General features: G+C 48.1%; 1 protein-coding gene across 1 annotated transcript in view; it reads left to right on the top strand.

Annotated features, from left to right (window-relative positions):
• The window catches only part of LOC141121648 (von Willebrand factor A domain-containing protein 5A-like), a 156889-nt gene that overhangs the window by 117799 nt on the left and 17203 nt on the right, over window positions 1-21887 (top strand). Inside the window, exon 17 of the mRNA XM_073611327.1 lies at window positions 12290-12370. Within this exon, the coding sequence (XP_073467428.1) occupies window positions 12290-12370 (81 nt within the window). The remainder of the gene's footprint in view (window positions 1-12289; window positions 12371-21887) is intronic.

Raw genomic sequence — 21887 nt, 5'->3', positions numbered from 1 at the left:
AGTCCTGTAACTTGGTAAGACCATGTAATGGTTGCACCGATTGGATCGGACCGCGAGACAGCACTTTTCAGCATGGTGAAGGAAATTTCAGGAAAGTCGTGACACATTTGTCTCAAGAAATAACTTGGTTGTAGTTGCTTCTTCAGGTGGTGGTCGGGCGGGCCTCCAGACAGTCGTGCATGAATACAAAAAAAAGGAGAATGTCAGTGTACAGATATTGGAGGAATGCCAGACAGGAGCAGAGTGTTGGCCATTAAGACTAAATACTTATAAGGGGTGTAATGTGGACGAGTAGAGTGGGATCCCCACAGGGTACAGAGTCTGAGCAACAGCCAGTATCATCCATGGCCCTTGATGGTAGGGATAGTCAACACTGCCTGTATTTGCCATGTCCCTGGGTTCACCACACCTGCTCACGGGGCTCAGATTAAAGCAGTAGGCAGACTAGGGACGGTAGATTTGGATTAGCCTCTTTTAATCTTGAGATCACCCAAATCGTCCACTTCACTCCTCCTAGGACATCCTGATTTCCAGCTTTCCAGCTTGTTACCTCCTTCTATACTCAACATCAGGACCGCTCCGGAACCCCTGGAACTCACAAGTGTACAACAAAAACTGCATTTCTAACAAGGTGAGCCGGGCCCTATCATGATATTAAAAACATATACACACATATATACATGCATACACATAGATACACACATATATATATATATATATATATATATATATATATATACACACACACACATACATACATACATACATCCTATGGGGCACGACAATGGTTCGCTTGGATCTCATTGAGAGGTGTATTACTGCCCAGCTCACCAGGTGAAAATAGAGGGGAAAAAGACTAAAAAAAAAAAACAAATGCAGCCACCACATCTAATGATTGGTAAGCTGTAATAGAATACATTTATATACAGTATAGGTATATGTACAGCCTATCTTTTAAATTTGGATAGAAGGATTTACAACTCCTGTAAGGTTTTTATTGCTTGTGTGGCGTGAAAGGATGAGAATGTTGAGCCATAAAAAAAGAGTCTATTAAGAGTTGACAGCCAACACATTTCACTGGTTATGCACAGATGTGGTTATGCACAGATCCTCCTTCATCAGGATTCAGATTTATTGTGCAAGAGGGAACCTGGCAGATGATTACTTTGGGGTTTTAATTCATTAGCTGTAGTTAAAAGCTCACTATGTTAAATTGTCTAGCAGCCAGACAATTTAACTGAGTGAGCTTCCTTCTACAGCTTACAACCTGGAAGGGGATCTGTGCATAACTCCCGAACTGTGTTGATTGTTAACCCTTGATAGACCCTTTTTAGACCCTTTTATTGTGAAATATTTGCATTCTATTTGGACTAATGTTTTATTACAAGGAATATAAACATCCCTTGTAATAGAAATAAGCAGGACAGGGCCTATTTATTGGGAGATCTGGGGTCAAAAAGACTTCAGATCTCACATTTACACATAAAAGCAAACAGCCCCATCTGTTGTCTAGCTGCTCACTGGTACGCTTCAAAGGCCCAGATCATGTTGCACCAAACAGCGTGCAGGCTGCAGCCCCATGCGTGTCCACCTGATTTTTCAGTCTTGGCTAGCAAGTGTGGTAGGTCCAGGTCCCTCAGGACATTCATGCCCATGACAATAGGCACTGCTGAACTTACTGGGCTGTGGGTCACCATGACCCCTACCCATTCTACTACCTGGTCATCGATCTGTATCTTCACCCAGGAATCTCCTCCCACCACGATGGGCAGGTTATTGACTGCCTTCAGGGACAGCCAAGATGGATCCAATTGGTCCTAAGTCCCAAACGGCTGGGTGTAGATTTTGTACTCCATAATGGGGACTTCGGACCCAGTGTTAACCAAGCATGGGACCATCTGGTCATTTACTAAAGTGCTGACAACTGAACAGGGCACAACCATAGTCTCTGGCCCTTTGGGACCCCGACGATCATCCCTCTATCCTGGGAGCTTCTAGTTTAATTTTGGCCTCCAGGTGCTCCTACTTTCGGCCCGGCCAAAATTCCCTGGTTACATGCCCAAAGCACCCACGTAGCCATCATTTTTGGTCTTCATTCAGGTACCTCCGCAGTGGATTCTCACTCTTATGCCGCGTACACACGATCGCACATTCCGACAGCAAAATCCTTTTTTTTTTCCGACGCATGTTGACTTAAACTTGTCTTGCATACACACGGTCACACAAAGTTGGTCGGAAATTCCGAACGTCAAGAACGCGGTGACGTACAACACGTATGACGAGCAGAGAAAAATGAAGTTCAATAGCCAGTGCGGCTCTTCTGCTTGATTCCGAGCATGCATGGCACTTTGTGCGTCGGAATTGTGTACACACGATCGGAATTTACGCAAACGGATTTTGTTGTTGGAAAATTTGAGAACCAGATCTCAAATTTTGTGTGACGGAAATTCCGATGGAAGATGTCCGATTGAGCCTACACATGGTCGGAATTTCTGACAAAAGGCTCCCATCGAACAGTTTCCGTCGGAAAATCCGACCATGTGTACAGGGCATAAGAGAGGTGAGATAACTCGTGTTTGAATGTGGACATTTCTTGCTTAATGGAGGCCATCTTCTGGGATAGTTCCCTGATGGTGGTCTGCATGGCCGACGGGGGACGGTGCCAAAGCCTCCTCCCTTATGTACAACAGCTTGTCCTTCTTTGTCATAGCAGCAGTTGCTTCTCCTTCCTTGACCCAGAAGTGATGTCAAAGACGTCGCTTTCTGGCTCACAGGAAGAAGGGGAGAAGAGCGTTCCAAATTTAAATTGCATAGCCAAAAACCCTTTTTTTTTCATCTGCACCACAGCAACAACATTTCTTAATTTCTTTTTAACACCTTTAACCAGCTGCCGACCGCCGCACGACTATATACATCCTCAGGGCGGCACGGGCAGGCAAAAGGACTTACAGGTACGTCCTTGCCTGCCCGCGGGTGAGGGGTCCGATCGGACCCCCCCCCCGTGCCTGCGGCGGTCGGCAAATCCTCCCCGGCGATCGGTGGTGAGGGGAGGCCATCCATTCGTGCCCCCCCCCTCGCGATCGCTCCTGGCCAATCAAATCATTTCCCGGCCTCTGTATTGTACACAGAGGCAGAGGAAATGATGTCATCTCTCCTCGGCTCGGCATTTTCCGTTCCAGCGCCGAGGAGAGAAGACTGTAATGTGAGTGCACAACACACACACAGTAGGACATGCCAGGCACACATTACACCCCGATCCCCCCCGATTACCCCCCGATCCCCCCCCCCAATCACCCCTCCCCCCTCCCTGTCAGACTGACACCAAGCAGGTTTTTTTTTTTTTTGCTAGCACCTGCGTTTTGCCCCTCCGCCCGGCCCAGCCCAGCCCACCCAAGTGCAGTATCGATCAATCACTGTCACTTACAAAACACTAAACGCATAAATGCAGCGTTCGCAGAGTCAGGCCTGATCCCTGCGATCCCTAATGCCGCGTACACACGGTCGGACTTTTCGTCTACAAAAGTCCGACAGCCTGTCCGACAGACTTCCTGCGGACTTTCGGCGGACTTGCAGCAGACTTTCTAACGAACGGACTTGCCTACACACGACCACACAAAAGTCCGACGGATTCGTACGTGATGACGTACACCGGACTAAAATAAGGAAGTTCATAGCCAGTAGCCAATAGCTGCCCTAGCATGGGTTTTTGTCCGTCGGACTAGCACACAGACGAGCGGATTTCGGGGTCCGTCGTAGTTACGACGTAAAGATTTGAAGCATGTTTCAAATCTAAAGTCCGTCGGATTTGAGGCTGAAAAAGTCTGCTGAAAGTCCGGAGAAGCCCACACACGATCGGATTACCAGCCAGCTTTAGTCCGTCGGCGTCCGTTGGACTTTTGTAGACGAAAAGTCCGACCGTGTGTACGCGGCATAACAGTTTTTTTGGTAGCATTTTGGTGAACTGGCAAGCACCAGCCCCAAGCAGCGTCAGGTTAGCGCCAGTAGCGCTAACACCCACGCACGCACCGTACACCTCCCTTAGGGGTATAGTATCTGATCGAATCAATATCTGATCCGATCAGATCTATACTAGCGTCCCCAGCAGTTTAGGGTTCCCAAAAACGCAGTGTTAGCGTGATCAGCCCAGATACCTGCTAGCACCTGCGTTTTGCCCCTCCGCCCGGCCCAGCCCAGCCCACCCAAGTGCAGTATCGATCGATCACTGTCACTTACAAAACACTAAACACATAACTGCAGCGTTCGCAGAGTCAGGCCTGATCCCTGCGATCGCTAACAGTTTTTTTGGTAGCTTTTTATTGAACTGGCAAGCACCAGCGGCCTAGTACACCCCGGTCGTAGTCAAACCAGCACTGCAGTAACACTTGGTGACGTGGCGAGTCCCATAAGTGCAGTTCAAGCTGGTGAGGTGGCAAGCACAAGTAATGTCCCGCTGCCACCAAGAAGACAAACACAAGCCCGTCGTGCCCATAGTGCCCTTCCTGCTGCATTCGCCAATCCTAATTGGGAACCCACCGCTTCTGCAGCACCCGTACTTCCCCCATTCACATCCCCAACCAAATCAGTCGGCTGCATGAGATTCATTTTCTTTATGTCCTCCCGAGTACCCCTACCCAACGAACCTCCCCAAAAAAGATGTTGTGTCTGCAGCAAGCGCGGATATAGACGTGACACCTGCTATTATTGTCCCTCCTGTCCTGACAATCCTGGTCTTTGCATTGGTGAATGTTTTGAACGCTACCATGCACTAGTTGAGTATTAGCGTAGGGTACAGCATTCCACAAACTAGGCGCACTTTCACAGGGTCTCCCAAAATGCCATCGCATTTTGAGAGACCCGAACCTGGAACCAGTTACAGTTATAAAAGTTACAGTTACAAAAAAAGTGTAAAAAAAAAACACAAACAAAAATATAAAATAAAAAAAATAGTTGTCGTTTCATTGTTCTCTCTCTATTCTCTCTCTATTGTTCTGCTCTTTTTTACTGTATTCTATTCTGCAATGTTTTATTGTTATTATTTTTTATCATGTTTGCTTTTCAGGTATGCAATTTTTTATAATTTACCGTTTACTGTGCTTTATTGTTAACCATTTTTTTTTTTCTTCAGGTACGCCATTCACGACTTTGAGTGGTTATACCAGAATGATGCCTGCAGGTTTAGGTATCATCTTGGTATCATTCTTTTCAGCCAACGGTCGGCTTTCATGTAAAAGCAATCCTAGTGGCTAATTAGCCTCTAGACTGCTTTTACAAGCAGTGGGAGGGAATGCCCCCCCCACCGTCTTCCGTGTTTTTCTCTGGCTCTCCTGTCTCAACAGGGAACCTGAGAATGCAGCCGGTGATTCAGCCAGCTGACCATAGAGCTGAATAGAGACCAGAGTGGCTCCAAACATCTCTATGGCCTAAGAAACCGGACGCTACGAGCATTTTATGACTTAGATTTCGCCGGATGTAAATAGCGCCATTGGGAAATAGGGGAAGCATTTTATCACACCGATCTTGGTGTGGTCAGATGCTTTGAGGGCAGAGGAAAAAATCTAGGGTCTAATAGACCCCAATTTTTTCAAAAAAGAGTACCTGTCACTACCTATTGCTATCATAGAGGATATTTACATTCCCTGAGATAACAATAAAAATGATTTAAAAAAAAAAAAAATGAAAGGAACCGTTTAAAAATAAGATAAAAAAGCAAAAAAATAATAAAGAAAAAAAAAAAAAAAAAAAAAAAAAGCACCCTTGTCCCCCCTGCTCTCGCGCTAAGGCGAACACAAGCGTCGGTCTGGCGTCAAATGTAAACAGCAATTGCACCATGCAAGTGAGTTATCACCGCGAAGATCGAGGGCAGTAATTTTAGCAGTAGACCTCCTCTGTAAATCTAAAGTGGTAACCTGTAAAGGCTTTTAAAGGCTTTTAAAAATGTATTTATTTTGTTGCCACTGGACGTTTGTGCGCAATTTTAAAGCATGTCATGTTTGGTATCCATGTACTCGGCCTAAGATCATCTTTTTTATTTCATCAAACATTTGGGCAATATAGTGTGTTTTAGTGCATTAAAATTTAAAAAAGGGTGTTTTTTCCCCAAAAAATGCTTTGAAAAATCGCTGCGCAAATACTGTGTGAAAAAAAAAAAATGAAACACCCACCATTTTAATCTGTAGGGCATTTGCTTTCAAAAAAAATATAATGTTTGGGGGTTCAAAGTAATTTTCTTGCAAAAAAAAATAATTTTTTCATGTAATCAAAAAGTGTCAGAAAGGGCTTTGTCTTCAAGTGGTTAGAAGAGTGGGTGATGTGTGACATAAGCTTCTAGATGTTGTGCATAAAATGCCAGAACAGTTCAACCCCCCCCCCCAAATGACCTCATTTTGGAAAGTAGACACCCCAAGCTATTTGCTGAGAGGCATGTCGAGTCCATGGAATATTTTATATTGTGACACAAGTTGCGGGAAAGAGACAAATTTTTTTTTTTTTTTGCACAAAGTTGTCACTAAATGATATATTGCTCAAACATGCCATGGGAATATGTGAAATTACACCCCAAAATACATTCTGTTGCTTCTCCTGAGTATGGGGATACCACATGTGTGGGACTTTTTGGGAGCCTAGCCGCCCACGGGACCCCGAAAACCAAGCACCGCCTTCAGGCTTTCTAAGGGCGTAAATTTTTGATTTCACTCTTCACTGCCTATCACAGTTTCGGAGGCCATGGAATGCCCAGGTGGCACAAAACCCCCCAAATGACCCCATTTTGGAAAGTAGACACCCCAAGCTATTTGCTGAGTGGTATAGTGAGTATTTTGCAGACCTCACTTTTTGTCACAAAGTTTTGAAAATTAAAAAAAGAAAAAAAAAATGTTTTTTCTTGTCTTTCTTCATTTTCAAAAACAAATGAGAGCTGCAAAATACTCACCATGCCTCTCAGCAAATAGCTTGGGGTGTCTGCTTTCCAAAATGGGGTCATTTTGGGGGGGGGGTTGTGCCACCTGGGCATTCCATGGCCTCCGAAACTGTGATAGGCAGTGAAGAGTGAAATCTAAAATTTACACCCTTAGAAATCCTGAAGGCGGTGCTTGGTTTTCGGGCCCGTACGCGGCTAGGCTCCTAAAAAGTCCCACACATGTGGTATCCCCATACTCAGGAGAAGCAGCTAAATGTATTTTGGGGTGCAATTCCACATATGCCCATGGCCTGTGTGAGCAATATATCATTTAGTGACAACTTTTTGTAATTATTTTTTTTTTTGTCATTATTCAATCACTTGGGACAAAAAAAATGAATATTCAATGGGCTCAACATGCCTCTCAGCAATTTCCTTGGGGTGTCTACTTTCCAAAATGGGGTCATTTGTGGGGGTTTTGTACTGCCCTGCCATTTTAGCACCTCAAGAAACAACATAGGCAGTCATAAATTAAAGGCTGTGTAAATTCCAGAAAATGTACCCTAGTTTGTAGGCGCTATAACTTTTGCGCAAACCAATAAATATATACTTATTGACATTTTTTTTACCAAAGACATGTGGCCGAATACATTTTGGCCTAAAAGTATGACAAAAATTGAGTTTATTGGATTTTTTTTAGAACAAAAATTAGAAAATATCTTTTTTTTTCAAAATTTTCGGTCTTTTTCCATGTATAGCGCAAAAAATAAAAACGGCAGAGGTGATCAAATACCATCAAAAGAAAGCTCTATTTGTGGGAAGAAAAGGACCCAAATTTCGTTTGGGTACAGCATTGCATGACCGCGCAATTAGCAGTTAAAGCGACACAGTGCCAAATTGTAAAAAGTGCTCTGGTCAGGAAGGGGGTAAATCCTTCCGGGGCTGAAGTGGTTAAGTAATGACATACACACATTTGAATTTTCCCATACCTTCTTTCATTCTTTAAAGAAAACTTAGCAGATTATATGGACATACATACAAAAGTACTCACCACTCTCATGATATTTGGATATAAGCAAGGGAAATTTCTAATTTACTTTGTCCCTATTTCTGACAAAAAATTCCTACCTACCTGATCGATCACCTTTATTCCCACGAGCTTCAAGCTTCCAATGGGCGTGTACACTTTTCAACATCGTTCCCAAAATGCTTAAAGCCAACCTGGGCATAACATTATAGAAAAGCCAAGCTGCCACAACAAAAAAATATCAGCAATCACAAGTTATCTTATTACTTCGATACAACTGAAAGAGAAGAAAAGATTTAGCGGGCGCTGTTGGTTACCTAAATATCCTTCCCAAAAGGATACTGAACTGAGTCCTAAATAAAGACTCGGGTCTCCCAATCACCCTAAAATGTCACACTCCTGTGAGTGTGTCTATTAAGGCGTGGTCCGTCCTTCCTTTCTCTTTAAATTTAAAAGGATAAGACTTTATCAGAGCCATGGTAAGGAAGAATTTGTCAAAATAGACAAAAGTCTACCCCAACATGGATGATTGTCTTATCCCGGACGAGCCCCCATCTGAAAGGAAATAGTAGGTATTCTGGATGACCACCCTTCTTATAGGTACACCAACAGCACCCTCAGATATCTGGAGACACCATGAAAACGAGAAGCAAGTTGTACATTCGCTTTGGGCATATTACTACAGTGGATGTAAAGGCCGGTAAGCAACTTTGATTTGGAACTTTACACAGATGCTGCCGGTTCGACTGGGTTTGGGGCCTTTTTTCGGGGTAGGTGGAGTGCAGGTCCTTGGCTGGATTCGTGGAAAGAGGCAGGTTTTCTCCGGTACATGGTATTACTGGAATTGTTTCCGGTGGTGCTGGCTGTGGAGCTGTGGGGAAAGTCCTTCAGGAGCCTGAAAGTGCGCTTTCACGGGGATAACTTGGGGGTGGTGCAAGTAATCAACGAGGTAGCCGCGTCCCCGCCCATGGTACGGCTGCTCCAACACTTAGTGTTGCGCTGTCTACAGTTGAATGTTTTTATTTATGCTGTACACCTCCCGGGAGTGGAGAAAGTCATTGCTGATGCTTTGTCTCGCTTTCAGTGGGACAAGATTCAGGAGTTGGTGCCGGCGGCGGAGCAACACAGGGTTCCTTGTCTCGAAGGGCTGTGGAGGATTGCCTTGGGATTGTCTACGGATGGATCAGACAGTCAGTAAGCGCCGCGACGTGGGCTGCATATAACAGGGCATGGCGAGAATGGTTGATTTTTTTGAAACAGGTCGAGAATGAGCAGGAGGGACAGGACCTACGGTTGATGTTCCTGTATTTTGTCTCAAGAAACATGGAAGAAGGGGTCTCCATGTCTGGGTTGGAGAAGAACTTGGCAGGGTTGGCATTTTTGTTCAAGTTGCAGGGTTGCCAGGACTTCACAAAAGATTTTTGGATACAACAAGCGATGAAAGGGTATCGGTGCTCACAGAAACACAGGGACTCCAGGTGCCCTGTTTCATTTGAGCTGCTGGGGAGGGTTTTGGTCCAGTTGGTTGTTATGTGTTCATCGGATTATGAGGTTTTGTTGTTCAAAACGGCGTTCTCCTTTGCGTTTTTTGGGACGTTTCGGATAGGCGAGCTAGTCCGCCCTTCCAAGAAGGTCAGTGGAGGCCTATGGATCACAGAGATCACCTGTGGGGAGGATAGGTTGTCCCTGGTGTTGCACAAATCAAAAACAGATCACTTGGGCAGGGGTAGGAAGGTTCAGATATTTTCTATAATGGGTTCGCCCCTATGTCCGGTGGAGGCGGTAAAGAGATTCCTTGCAGTTCACCCAAATGTGGCAGGGTCCTTTTTAGTGCATGTGGATGGCACCCCTTTGTCAAGATTTCAATTCATTTCTGTGTTCCGGAAATTCTTACAGGCGTTGGGTTTGTGGGACAAGGAATTTTCCTTGCATTCGTTTCGAATTGGGGTGGCTACTGAGACTGTCACATGGGCGTTGAACGATGCAGCGGTAAAACGCATTGGTAGGTGGGAATCACGGCGGTTCAAGTTGTATGTTTGTCCCCACCTGTTGTCAGATTAATGGGAGTAGGGGAATTCAGGGGGTATGTCAGCATGGGGATGCGTGTTAGGGTGCATCTTGGTTGTTTTCTTCTCTTTCAGATGGAACACAGGGCCTGGTCTGGATATTGGGCCACTCATATGTTTTTTGGGAAGCAAAAAGAGCAGATGTGAGGCCTGATGGGAGACAGTTGGTCATTTCTAGACAGGAAGCCTTTATACGGTGGTTGGGAGTACTGGATATGCTCTGGAGCAGGACAGTTCCAGAAGTGGATCGCTTTGCACGTCTGGATGGCCGCCGGACGTTTTAGTGGATATTAAATTTGATTTCTTGCAGCTCCGCATGGCATTTCCTGAGATGCTGATTATACGGCCTGACATCATTGCTCGGGCTACCTGGCGATTGGCTAGATCGGTGCAGCGGATTAATAAGGCCCGTAAAAAGATGAACAGGGACATGAGCAGATTTGTAGTCAGGAACGGGGGGCTGGTTATCAGACATTTGGAGCTGGAAGTGGACACCTGGTGCTATCTCAGGGGAGATGGGGTACACCTCAATGCGGTGGGTATTGACATGTGGGCTTTAGGAATGCAAGACGGTATCCAGAGAGCATTGAGGGTGTGGAGGGGAGTGCTGTGATGGGTGTTGGTGTTTGCGGGTGAAGGAGCAAACCTTGGATAAGGAAGAGTTTGGGACCCATCGGTGGTAGGGGGCCCGCTGGTGGTATTCCAGTTAACGGTGGTTTAGCTGGAATTTGGTTAACGGGTGCACTGCGGTCACTGGTTTTGTCTCCGAGCTAGTATGCTAGCTGGAGGCCTATTTTGGTTTAAAGGTACCGCAGTGCATTATTAATGTCATATGGTAATTTTGGGGTTTCCTTCAAAGACCAACACGAGTATTGACTGATGGGTGGTGGTTTAACAGATGTTTTATACAGTTATGTTAATTTTAAGTTGAGTTGTTAATAAAGAGGCTGCTACGGCCAATTTACTTCAACTTGGTGTGGTCTCCATTAATGGGGGAGGGTAAGGGGAATTGGAGTATGGGTTGGTCTGGCAGGTATGTTGGAAGTATGGATCATCTGTTATACAATTGTCAAGTCTTTAGCTTGTTTTTTGTTGTTTTGTTGTTTTTTTGTTGCTATACACTCTACGTCATTTGTCTTGCAACCCACCCATAGTAAGGAGTCACCCCCTTAAAGGCATAATCACAAATGGAGGAGAACCAGTGGAATGGAGAGTGAATCAATTTAACTTATTATCAGAACCGCGAATATTGACCTATTGGTCAGTGAGCATGCACTTCACCCAGAGGTAATAAGGTGGTTGCAAGCAAGCTTTGGGAAGGTCACTATTTTTCACGCATTTGGAAGTTTTGGACTGTTTTTAAAGCTCCTATTTTGGAGTATGGATATTATGGACATTTATTTGCAGCTTTACATTTAATGGTACATTTACAGTAAATATTTTGTCTTGTACAGTGGTGGCACATTCTAAATGGTTTGTTTATTACCGTAGGTTTTGTCATCAAAGTTTTTCTGATCACAGTAGATTTTGCATATTTGCACATGTTATGCACCCATTGATTAATTATAGCATCTGAACAGCACATCACTGCTTAATTAAATTGTATACTTTTTAAAGTGATAGAATGCAGCAGTTCGTTATACACAAAGTATTATAGTATTAATTTATTTACAGAGCATACATAGCAGCACATGAGTTCATTTTGCATTTTTTAAAGGTCAAACATTATCTTTATTTGTAAACTACTAATCCTATTTATACACCATGAAATGAACAAAGGTGTGCATGTTCGAAGTCTAGCCTGACATGGGACAGACATTGCTTCCCACAATGGAAAAAATTGTGTAGACTTGAAGGGACAGGAAGTATGCTATTTGTAGGATCACCAGATGAAAATAAAGGGAAAAAAGTTTGACAAAAGAGAACTAATGCAGCCACCACATGTAAGTACTGGTAAGCAGCAATATATTTGTAACGCCCTCCTAGATAAATGTTGGGTCACCGGCGACCCGCGATCGCTTCTCAGAGAGCCAGAACGGGGATCTGTCAATGTAAACAAACAGATACTCGTTCTGTCAGGAAAGTAGAGAGAGATCTGCTGTTCCTAGTGATCAGGAACAGCGACCTCTCTCTACTCCCTGTCAGTACACTCCCTCCACACTTAGAATCCCCTCCCTGATTTTGGATTTAGACATGTTTTAAATTCCTGATGACTCCAGTCAAATGTCGTGAGGAATCCACAAGTATCCTGTAGAGTCTGTATAATGGTGTTTATCACTCATCATCTGTCCTGTCTTACAGCATTATCAATGTTCTCAGCACGTGAAAAGAAGGCTAATTGTTTTCTTCAATTGGCACATCCTATGATAAACAAATGTGAAGGTAAGTGTCATATTTTTTTTTTTTGGGTTACTGATTCTGCTATGCTGCCACTTTAGAAAACCCATGGTGCTCTAGGAATTCTGGCATGCAACCCTATTTGTAAGACAAAAAAATGTATTCTTACTAGCAAATATGGGCCCATTCCATGACAGATAAGTTTGTTGGGTCTGGCTGATGGTTAATGTGAAATGTAGCATGCAAATGGTGGGGGACAGAGACAGCAGAGGGGCGGAGGAGATGTTTGCACTGATGGAGAGAATTAGGTGGTAACGGAGATGGAGTGGTGACTGTCAGGGATGTACTGTGAGCTGAGGGTAAGTGATGGATGCATTGGAATTGGGGGCAGAAGTGGGCGAGGAGGAAGCATTTCAATGCTTAGGCTTAGCTTAGGGTGAGGTGGTCAGGAAGAGATGCGCTGTGAATGGAGGGTGAAGTGACCAGGGAAGAAAGAGCTGTAAGTGGGGGGTGAGTTGTGTCAGTTGGCCAGGGAGGTGATATGACTGGGGGGGATGAGAAGGTAGGGAGATGGTATGACCAGGAGAATTTGTGAAATGGGAGTGAGGAAGGGACTGTGATGTTAATAAGATGGGTGGGAGGGAGGTCCTATGACCAGGGAAGTTGGTGAGATGGGTGTGAGGAAGACACTGTGATATAGGGCAGTTGTCTGCAAACTTTTCAAAGGGCCAGTTTACTGCCCTTCAGACTTTAGATGGGGGGGCAGATTGTGGCCTGTGGAAGAAGAAAATGTCCCAGGCTCAACATCAGTAAGAATGAACATGGCCTCAGGATTGGCGGTCAGTAGAAGGAGGAATAGTACCCCATCATTGGTATCAGTGGGAGGAATAGTACCCCATCATTGGTATCAGTGGGAGGAATAGTACCCCATCATTGGTATTAGTGGGAGGAATAGTACCCTATTATTGGTGTCAGTAGGAGGAATACTGCCTCATATCTCTGGGAGGAATAGTGCCTCAAGGGCCAGATAATAGTTAGCAAAGGGCTACAAATGGCCCTCGGGCCGCAGTTTGGAGACCATTGATATAGGGGATAAGGTGGATGGGAGGGAGGCACTGTGATCAGCGGGGGTTGGTGAGATGGTGGAAGGAAGGATCTATAATTAAAGGGCTAAGTTGGATGGGAGGAAGGTGCTGTGATATGGAAGGTGAGGAGGACAGTAGTGAAGCACTGTTATAGAGGTTGGTGAGATGGGTGTGAAGGAGGTGCTTTGCTGTGGAAGGTGACAATGCATGGAGCTGGGGACCAATGTGCAGGGAGGCGAGTGTTAATTTTAAGGAGGTGGGGGCTGTGGTGGCAGGGTACAGGGGTTGGCCAGCAGTCATTGTGCGCCAATGTGTAGTAGTGGGTAGATTGTTCAGGGAGTTGCAATGTATGGTGTCCTTACAAATGTTCTGGCACAGTAATTGGACACTACAGCAGAACTGGTGGGGGTTATGAAAGAGGAGGGGCATTTTTCTTAATGTCAAAATAAATGTAGCCCTACCCCCGCAAGGCCCGCTAGATATTTGGGTCTTCCCTCTCATGCACAGCCAGGCAATAGGAATTTTCCAGCACTCGCACAGAAATCAAGAGCCAGTCCAGAGTGGTTTGTTTTGTTTTTGGTTTATTAGGGGATGAATATGGATAGGTAAGGGAAGGTATGGGATGCCCAGAAATGTAACTTGAACGCAAACTGAGGGCCTGCTACTGTCTCTGGCTACTAAAAATCACTATGCTGTCCTCCCATAGGATAAACAGATCAGTTCAACTGGTAGCAAAAAGACTCCAAACACAAGTTCTCTCCCTGTGGAAAATGTGGATGCACATGGCTGTTCCTTAGATCCCCAAGCAAGAGGTGGAGGGTGGCATTACAGCAGTAGGCAACCTTAAAGAAGTGGAGATCTACCTGAACAACATGGGAGAAGTCAAAGATCAGCGATTACGGTGTTGTGTGTTGCCTCCTTACACCTGATTTAAACCTCTAGTGTGCTTTGCACGTCAGTCATGGATTTAAATCAGGTGGTAACAAGGGACAGAGGGGGGCGCCACTAAGTGCAGTATTAAAACAGTATTTTATTAGGCAGCTAAATGTGCACTCACATCAATCCACAAGAAGGAAGGCCTGTAGTGTAACAGCAGCAGTATCTATGTGTGGATCGTCTTCTCCATGATCCAGGATGTCAGCAGCAGCAGCTGAACCGCATGGCTGGAAAAGCCTGGGAAGGAAGAGCCCAGCTAGTGCTCCCCACTACAGCTCTAACTTTACAAGTAAAAAAGTAATCCCTCTGCATTACACTCTGTTCGATGCTCTGGGATGGTGGGTCAGCAAGCCCAGACCGCAATCTACCAGTCACCTGTCCGCGATCTACTAGTGGATCGCGATCTACGGGTTGGTGACCCCCACTTTATGGGTTTTAACCCCTTGGAGCCAGCACCCACCGGCCCTTTAAGGGGTTTAGAATGCTGGGAGGTGGGGCTTATGGTCATGTGACCACTGTGATTGGTTGTCACGGCGGTCACATGATTAAAAAGCTCCCGATCGCGGCTTTCCATTATGCGCTGGTAACTGTGTTGAGAGCATGTAGGGCGCTTGCTCTAGACACAGCTCTATTTGCACTATTGCACACAAATATGCGGCTGCTCTGCGCCAAGGCCTGTCTGCCAAGAGGCCGCATGTTTGTGTGCGCTCTTTGCCAAGAGGTTAATTGGCACTAAGCTGTTCCTTGGTAGTGAGCAAGTGGGATATTGCACCTTGCTGCTTCTCCTGCTTCTCCTATATCAGGCTCTGGGGAGCAGTGCTTCCTCTTGACACTCAGGCCCTTTGGTAAATCCCTCGTGTTTTTTCACCTTAATGCATTCTATGCATTAAGATGAAAAACCTTCTGTCACTCAACAGCCCCCCCCCCCAGCCCCCGTTATACTTACCTGAGCCCTGTGTTTTCCACAACTAGAAGAGCACACCAGCTCCGGCCGGTGTCTCGTGCCCTGATTGGATAGATTGATAGCAGCGCAGCCACTGTCTCCCGCTGCTGTCAATCAAATCAAATGATGCAGGCACCAGGGGGTGGGGCCGAGTCCTGCTTTCTGTGTGAATAGACGCAGAAGCAGGACACAGGAGCGCGCCTGCACAGGTGTCCACGAAGGAGAGCACGTCTTCGACGGGGCACTCGAGAAGAGGAGGAGCCAGGAGCGCCTCCAGCCCCTCCATCCAACTGAACTCTGCTCTCCTGCTGCCAGACTCTAGAACTTTTATGGGCTATCTCCCCACTTTCTGGGCCCTCCCCACCAAGGGATTGGAGGAGACTTTATAAATATTCAGGCCTAATCTCTGCTCCTCCATCCTCTAAGTTCTAGAACCCTCCAACAGTTCCAGAAGCCAGGGATAGGGAACAGAGACTCAGCCCTAGGAGCTCTGAACAGCACAACAACAATTAACCCCAGCTCTTCTCCCTATAGAGGTGACCGACTCACTATGCCCAAAACTGAATGCAATCGTTTGTCATTTTTCTTTAGCAGATTGTAGCTAAAGTAGTGAAAATGTCGTTGAAGAAGTCCTGGAAGGTGGCTGGTGCAGTGCATAGGCCAAAGGGCATGACTAAGTACTCAAAGTGCCCGAATCGAGTACGGAAAGCAGTCTTCCATTCATCCCCTTCTTGAATACGGACAATGTTATATGCCCCTCTCAAGTCCAGTTTTGTAAAGATCATGCCAGATTTAAATCTTTGGAACAGTTCCGTGGGCCAAGGGAAGAGGATAGCATTTTTTCACTGTGACCTTGTTTAGATCACGGTAGTCAACACGTGGTCTCAGAGAATGATCCTTTTTTTCTACAAAGAATATACCTGCACCGGCTGATGAGGTAGGACAGATGAATGCTTTCTGTAGGTTCTGTAGGTTTTCATCAATGTAGCCCTAATTCCCATTCAGACAAGGGGAAGATGCGTCCAAAGGGAATTTCAGCTCCAGGGAGAAGCTCGAAGGGGCAATCTTAGGATCTTTGCGGGGGGAGAGTATCTGCTCCTCGTTTACTGAAAACATCCAAGTATTCATTGTAAGGCTTTGGAACCACTTGGCACAATTCCATGTTTGAGTCCATACACAAAGTAACGTATGATGGAAGGTGATGCTGTCATGCAGTGTTTCTGGCAGTATGGTGACAGGAACTTGACATCTCCAGAATTCAAATCAATCTGTGGGTTGTGGGCCTTTAGCCAGGGTAGGCCCAAAATGACAGGAAATAATGGTGATGACATTGCATCTAAATGCAGCAGCTCATGATAGTTGGTGGAGGTGATAGTCAGGATTGGTGGTGTCTCCTTAGTTACAAGTCCTGGTTTGATGCAAGACCCATCGGCTAGGAATACGGTGAGTCCTTGTCCTCTTGTTTGTAGCGGGATATGTTGCTGAACTGCAAAGGACAGGTCAGTGAAACAGCTACAAGTTCCCAAATAAATAATTGCGGTCACCGACACGATTCTTCCCGAAAGCTGGAAGGAAACAGGCAGAGCTATGTGAGCTGAGTTGGCAGACAAGGGTGACTGGTTACCTGAAGAAAGGGAAAGAAACTTACGAGGCTTAGCTGGGCAGATGCACACATAGTGACTGGCTTCTGCGCAGTATAGGCAAAAGTTATTCAATTGTGGGCATTGACGTTCTTCCGGAGTTAATGAAGGGTGGATCAGGTCCAGTTGCATAGGTTCGGGTGCCTCTGGAGCGGATGAAGCAGAAGTTCCGGAAACTGGGTTGGGAGGAACAGGAATCCTGAGCAACATCCATACCGGATGGAACTGTTGTGTGGATCTTTCAGATCTGCTTTCACATAGGCGGCAATCAATCTCGATTGAAAGAGTGATTAAAGCGTCTAGAGAGCTTGGCACACAAACCCAAACTAGTTAATCTTTAAGGCCCTCTGAGAGACCCAAACAAAACTGATGATGCAGGGCTGCATCATTCCAACTGGTATCTGCACTCCAGCGTCTGAAATCAGTGACCTAGCTTTTGACCACCCTGCGGCCTTGCTGGAATGCATGTAGAGCTGCCTCGGCAGTGGTGGATCACTGTGGGTCATCATACAGCTGTGACATGGCATCGAAGAATAGTTGTATAGTATTTAGTTGTGCATTATTCTCTTTCAATAATCAGTGGGCCCAGGACTGTGGTTCTCCTTGAAGTAGGGAAATGATGAATCCCACCTTGATGGATTCCAGGGAAAAGGTTCGTGGCTCTAGAGTAAAGTAGAGTTGGCAAGCATGCCTTGCGGAACGCTATGAACTTACATAACATCATTACTGTGGATTTTTGGGAGTTCCTGCTTGAGTAGCAGATGCAGCAGAGGTGGAAGCAAAAGCAGGAATAGTTGCTGGTGTATCCAAGGACTGTACACATTCCTCCAGATGAACATATCCTTCCTGTAGATTCTTAACTGCTTGTATAAGTGCAGCAAGGTGCTGACAGATCTCATCCAATGGAGACGGTCCTTTTGCAGGCTCAGCAGGGCCGTCTTTAGCGCAGGGCAAACGGGGCACTTGCCCTGGGCCCAATCTTTGTTGGGGGGCCCGCGCTAGCCGTGAATTGGGGCCCCGATGACAGCTTTGCAGAGCACACAGAGGACACGGGAGGATGTATTCCTCGCTAGCCAGCTGAGAGGGGGCGGGGCCGGGAGCTCCACTGACGCTCTGACCCCGCTCACGTGAAGCCTGTGTACTCGGAAAAGAGCTTCTGTAGTGAGAGCCAGTGATCGGAGTGCGAGTGTCAATGGAGCCCCCTCCGCCCCCTCTATACTGGCTGGTGAATACAGAGGTCCAGGGGCGGGGCCGGGAGCTCCAATGACACTCCCACTCCGATCACTGACTCTCACTACAGGCGCTCTATTCCGAGTACACAGGCTGCACGTGGGCGGGGTCAGAGCGTCAGTGGAGCTCCAGGCCCCGCCCCTCTCAGCTGGCTAGCGCTGAATACATCCTCCCATGCCCTCTGTGTGCTCTGCAAAGCTGTCATCGGGGCGACCATTCAGGGGTGATGTGGGCTCCCCAACAAAGCATCAGTGGAGCTCCCAGCTGCTTTAGTGACAGCAGAGAGTGGAAGCCACGCCCACAGTCCTGAATGTATGTAGTGAGTTTGGCTGGCCAGGTATGTCCTTACAACCATAAAATACCTGACTGTTTAAACCCTGAGCTGTATTATTTAACTGTAAAGCTGTGCATTGCTGAAAGTTCTCTGACCATCCCCTGTATAATGTCTGCAGTCTCTGATTCATAGTTGCCAACTGTCCCGGATTTCCCGGGACTTACACTCCATTCCCGAATTTTTGGTGTCCCGGGAAATGTCCCGAGAAATCCGGTTTTTGATTTTCGCCGCCGCCCGCCGCTAGAGGTCTGCGGACGGCGGAGACATTGCTAAAAGTTCTCTGACCATCCCCTGTATAATGTCTGCAGTCTCTGATTCATAGTTGCCAACTGTCCCGGATTTCCCGGGACTTACACTCCATTCCCAAATTTTTGGTGTCCCGGGAAATGTCCCGAGAAATCCGGTTTTTGATTTTCGCCGCCGCCCGCCGCTAGAGGTCTGCGGACGGCGGAGACATTGTCTCCGCCGGCCGCCATCTTGAAGAAGCTCAGGAAGACGGCTGGGGGGGGCTAGACGGAGCTCCTCCATCGCCGCCCACCCTCCGCCCGCTCCGCCTCACCCCGCCTACCCCCCACCCCGCTGCCAGTCTGTTATGGAAAGGGGCGGGGGTTTTGCCATGCGGTATTCGACAAGACACCGGCAGACGCCTCTGAGGTAGGGGAGGGGGGGCGCACCGCTGTGGGAATTTGTAAGGGGGAGCTCCACTGGGGACACACCTGATGTAAGGGGAGCTCCACTGGGGACACCTGATGTGAGGGGGAGCTCCACTGGGGACACCTGATGTGAGGGGGGGCTCCGCCAGGGACACCTGATGTGAGGGGGGCTCCGCCAGGGGCACCTGATGTGAGGGGGGGCTCCGCCAGGGACACCTGATGTGAGGGGGGGCTCCGCCAGGGACACCTGATGTGAGGGGGGGCTCCGCCAGGGATACCTGATCTGAGGGGGGCTCCGCCAGGGACACCTGATGTGAGGGGGGCTCCGCCAGGGACACCTGATGTGAGGGGGGGCTCCACCAGGGACACCTGATGTGAGGGGGGGCTCCGCCAGGGACACCTGATGTGAGGGGGGCTCTGCCGGGGACACCTGATGTGAGGGGGGCTCCGCTGGGGACACCTGATGTGAGAGGGGGCTCCGCCAGGGACACCTGGTGTGAGGGGGGGCTCCGCCGGGGACACCTGATGTGCGGGGGGCTCCGCCGGGGACACCTGATGTGAGGGGGGGCTCCGCCAGGGACACCTGGTGTGAGGCGGGGCTCCGCCGGGGACACCTGATGTGAGGGGGGCTCCGCCGGGAACACCTGATGTGAGGGGGGGCTCCGCCGGGGACACCTGGTGTGAGGGGGGCTCCGTCGGGGACACCTGATGTGAGGGGGGCTCCGCCGGGGACACCTGATGTGAGGGGGGCTCCGCCGGGGACACCTGATGTGAGGGGGGGCTCCGCTGGGGACACCTGATGTGAGGGGGGGCTCCGCCGGGGACACCTGATGTGAGGGGGGCTCTGCCGGGGACACCTGATGTGAGGGGGGGCTCTGCCGGGGACACCTGATGTGAGGGGGGGCTCCGCTGGGGGCACCTGATGTGAGGGGGGCTCCGCTGGGGGCACCTGATGTAAGGGGGGGGCTCCGCTGGGGGCACCTGTTGTGAGGGGGGGCTCTGCTAGGGGGCACCTGATGTGAGGGGGGGCTCCGCCGGGGACACCTGATGTGAGGGGGGCTCTGCCGGGGACACCTGATGTGAGGGGGGGCTCTGCCGGGGACACCTGATGTGAGGGGGGGCTCTGCCGGGGACACCTGATGTGAGGGGGGGCTCTGCCGGGGACACCTGATGTGAGGGGGGGCTCTGCCGGGGACACCTGATGTGAGGGGGGCTCCGCTGGGGGCACCTGATGTGAGGGGGGCTCCGCTGGGGGCACCTGATGTAAGGGGGAGCTCCGCTGGGGGCACCTGGTGTGAGGGGGGGCTCTGCTGGGGGCACCTGATGCAAGGACGGACGGCTGGTGGCAGGCGACGTGGCTAGTGACACACTCGGGGCTCCCACTGATTCTGCATTATGGTGAGTTGAATGATTTCATTTTATATTACAATGTAATAATAGAAATAATGCACTTCAATCATCCTGACACCATAACAACCATGGTGCCGGGATGATTGAAGTGCTAACACCAGGTGTTTGGAGTATCTTTATCTGCTGATTGTTAAACTTTCTAGAATACACATATTTTTATTGTGTAGGATCTGGGGCTGCTGTCCCGTCATTTCCCTCTCCCCCTTTCCCTCTCCATCCCTCATTTATCTCAGACTCTAACCACACCCTCTTGAGCCACGCCCATTTAAGCCATGCCCACTATGGCGCGTAGACCACGCCCATTTTTCGCCACATACTGCAGTATGTCCGCAGTATCTGATTGTCTCCTGCAGTATGTCCGCAGTCTCTGGTAATCTCCTGCAGTATGTCCGCAGTCTCTGATTGTCTCCTGCAATATGTCCACAGTCTCTGATTGTCTCCTGCAGTGTGTCCGCAGTCTCTGGTAATCTCCTGCAGTATGTCCGCAGTCTCTGATTGTCTCCTGCAGTATGTCCGCAGTCTCTGAACCTCTCCTGTAGTATGTGTATTAATGTGCCCCTTTACTTGCTCAATTATTTGGGATTGCTCCACTGCTCAGTGAGAGGTAATGATGTGCATGAACCTCTAGCAACCAATCAGCAAACATTAGTGATCTGCTTTAATCTCTAGCAACCAATCAGTAAGTGCTAATGATGTGCTGTAACCCCTAGCAACCAATTAGTGAGCGCTAATAATGTACACTAACCTCTAGCAACCAATCGGCAAGCAGAAATTATGTGTTGTAACCTCTAGAAACCAGCCATTGAGCAGTAATGATAGGCTGTAACCTCTGGCAAACAATTGCAATCGCTGCGTGATCTGCTGCAGTAAACTGATTTTGAGTCTACCTTCTATTTTTTGTATGTCTCAGAATGGAGGGGGGGCCCAAGAAAATGTTTTCCCAGGGCCCAATCAAAATTAAAGACGGCCCTGAGGCTCAGACATGGCTGTTTGGTACTGTCATATACTTGATCGGTGAGCCTGGCGTGTAGAGGAGGGCCTCTTGTACAGCTCCGATTCGGGGGCCACTGATAGTGAGGCAGCAGCCACAGGAGCACGGTGACGTAGGAATGCCTGTAATCAGTCCAGTAGGCAGCAGTCAGCAGGTGGATGTGGCAGCAAGCAGGCTAGTAGTAGAAGAGCTTTAACCCCTTCCCGCCGAGCGTACGCAGATCTGCGTACTCGGCTTTCCAGGGTTATACCGGGATGACGCCCGCAGCTGCAGGCATCATCCCGGGACCGTTGTTTACAGCGGGCGACCGGCTATCCGAGTATAACAACCGATGCAGCTT

The sequence above is a fragment of the Aquarana catesbeiana genome, linkage group LG01, assembly GCF_042186555.1.
Source record: "Aquarana catesbeiana isolate 2022-GZ linkage group LG01, ASM4218655v1, whole genome shotgun sequence".
Taxonomy (NCBI): domain Eukaryota; kingdom Metazoa; phylum Chordata; class Amphibia; order Anura; family Ranidae; genus Aquarana; species Aquarana catesbeiana.
This window is presented reverse-complemented; position numbering and strand designations above follow the sequence as displayed.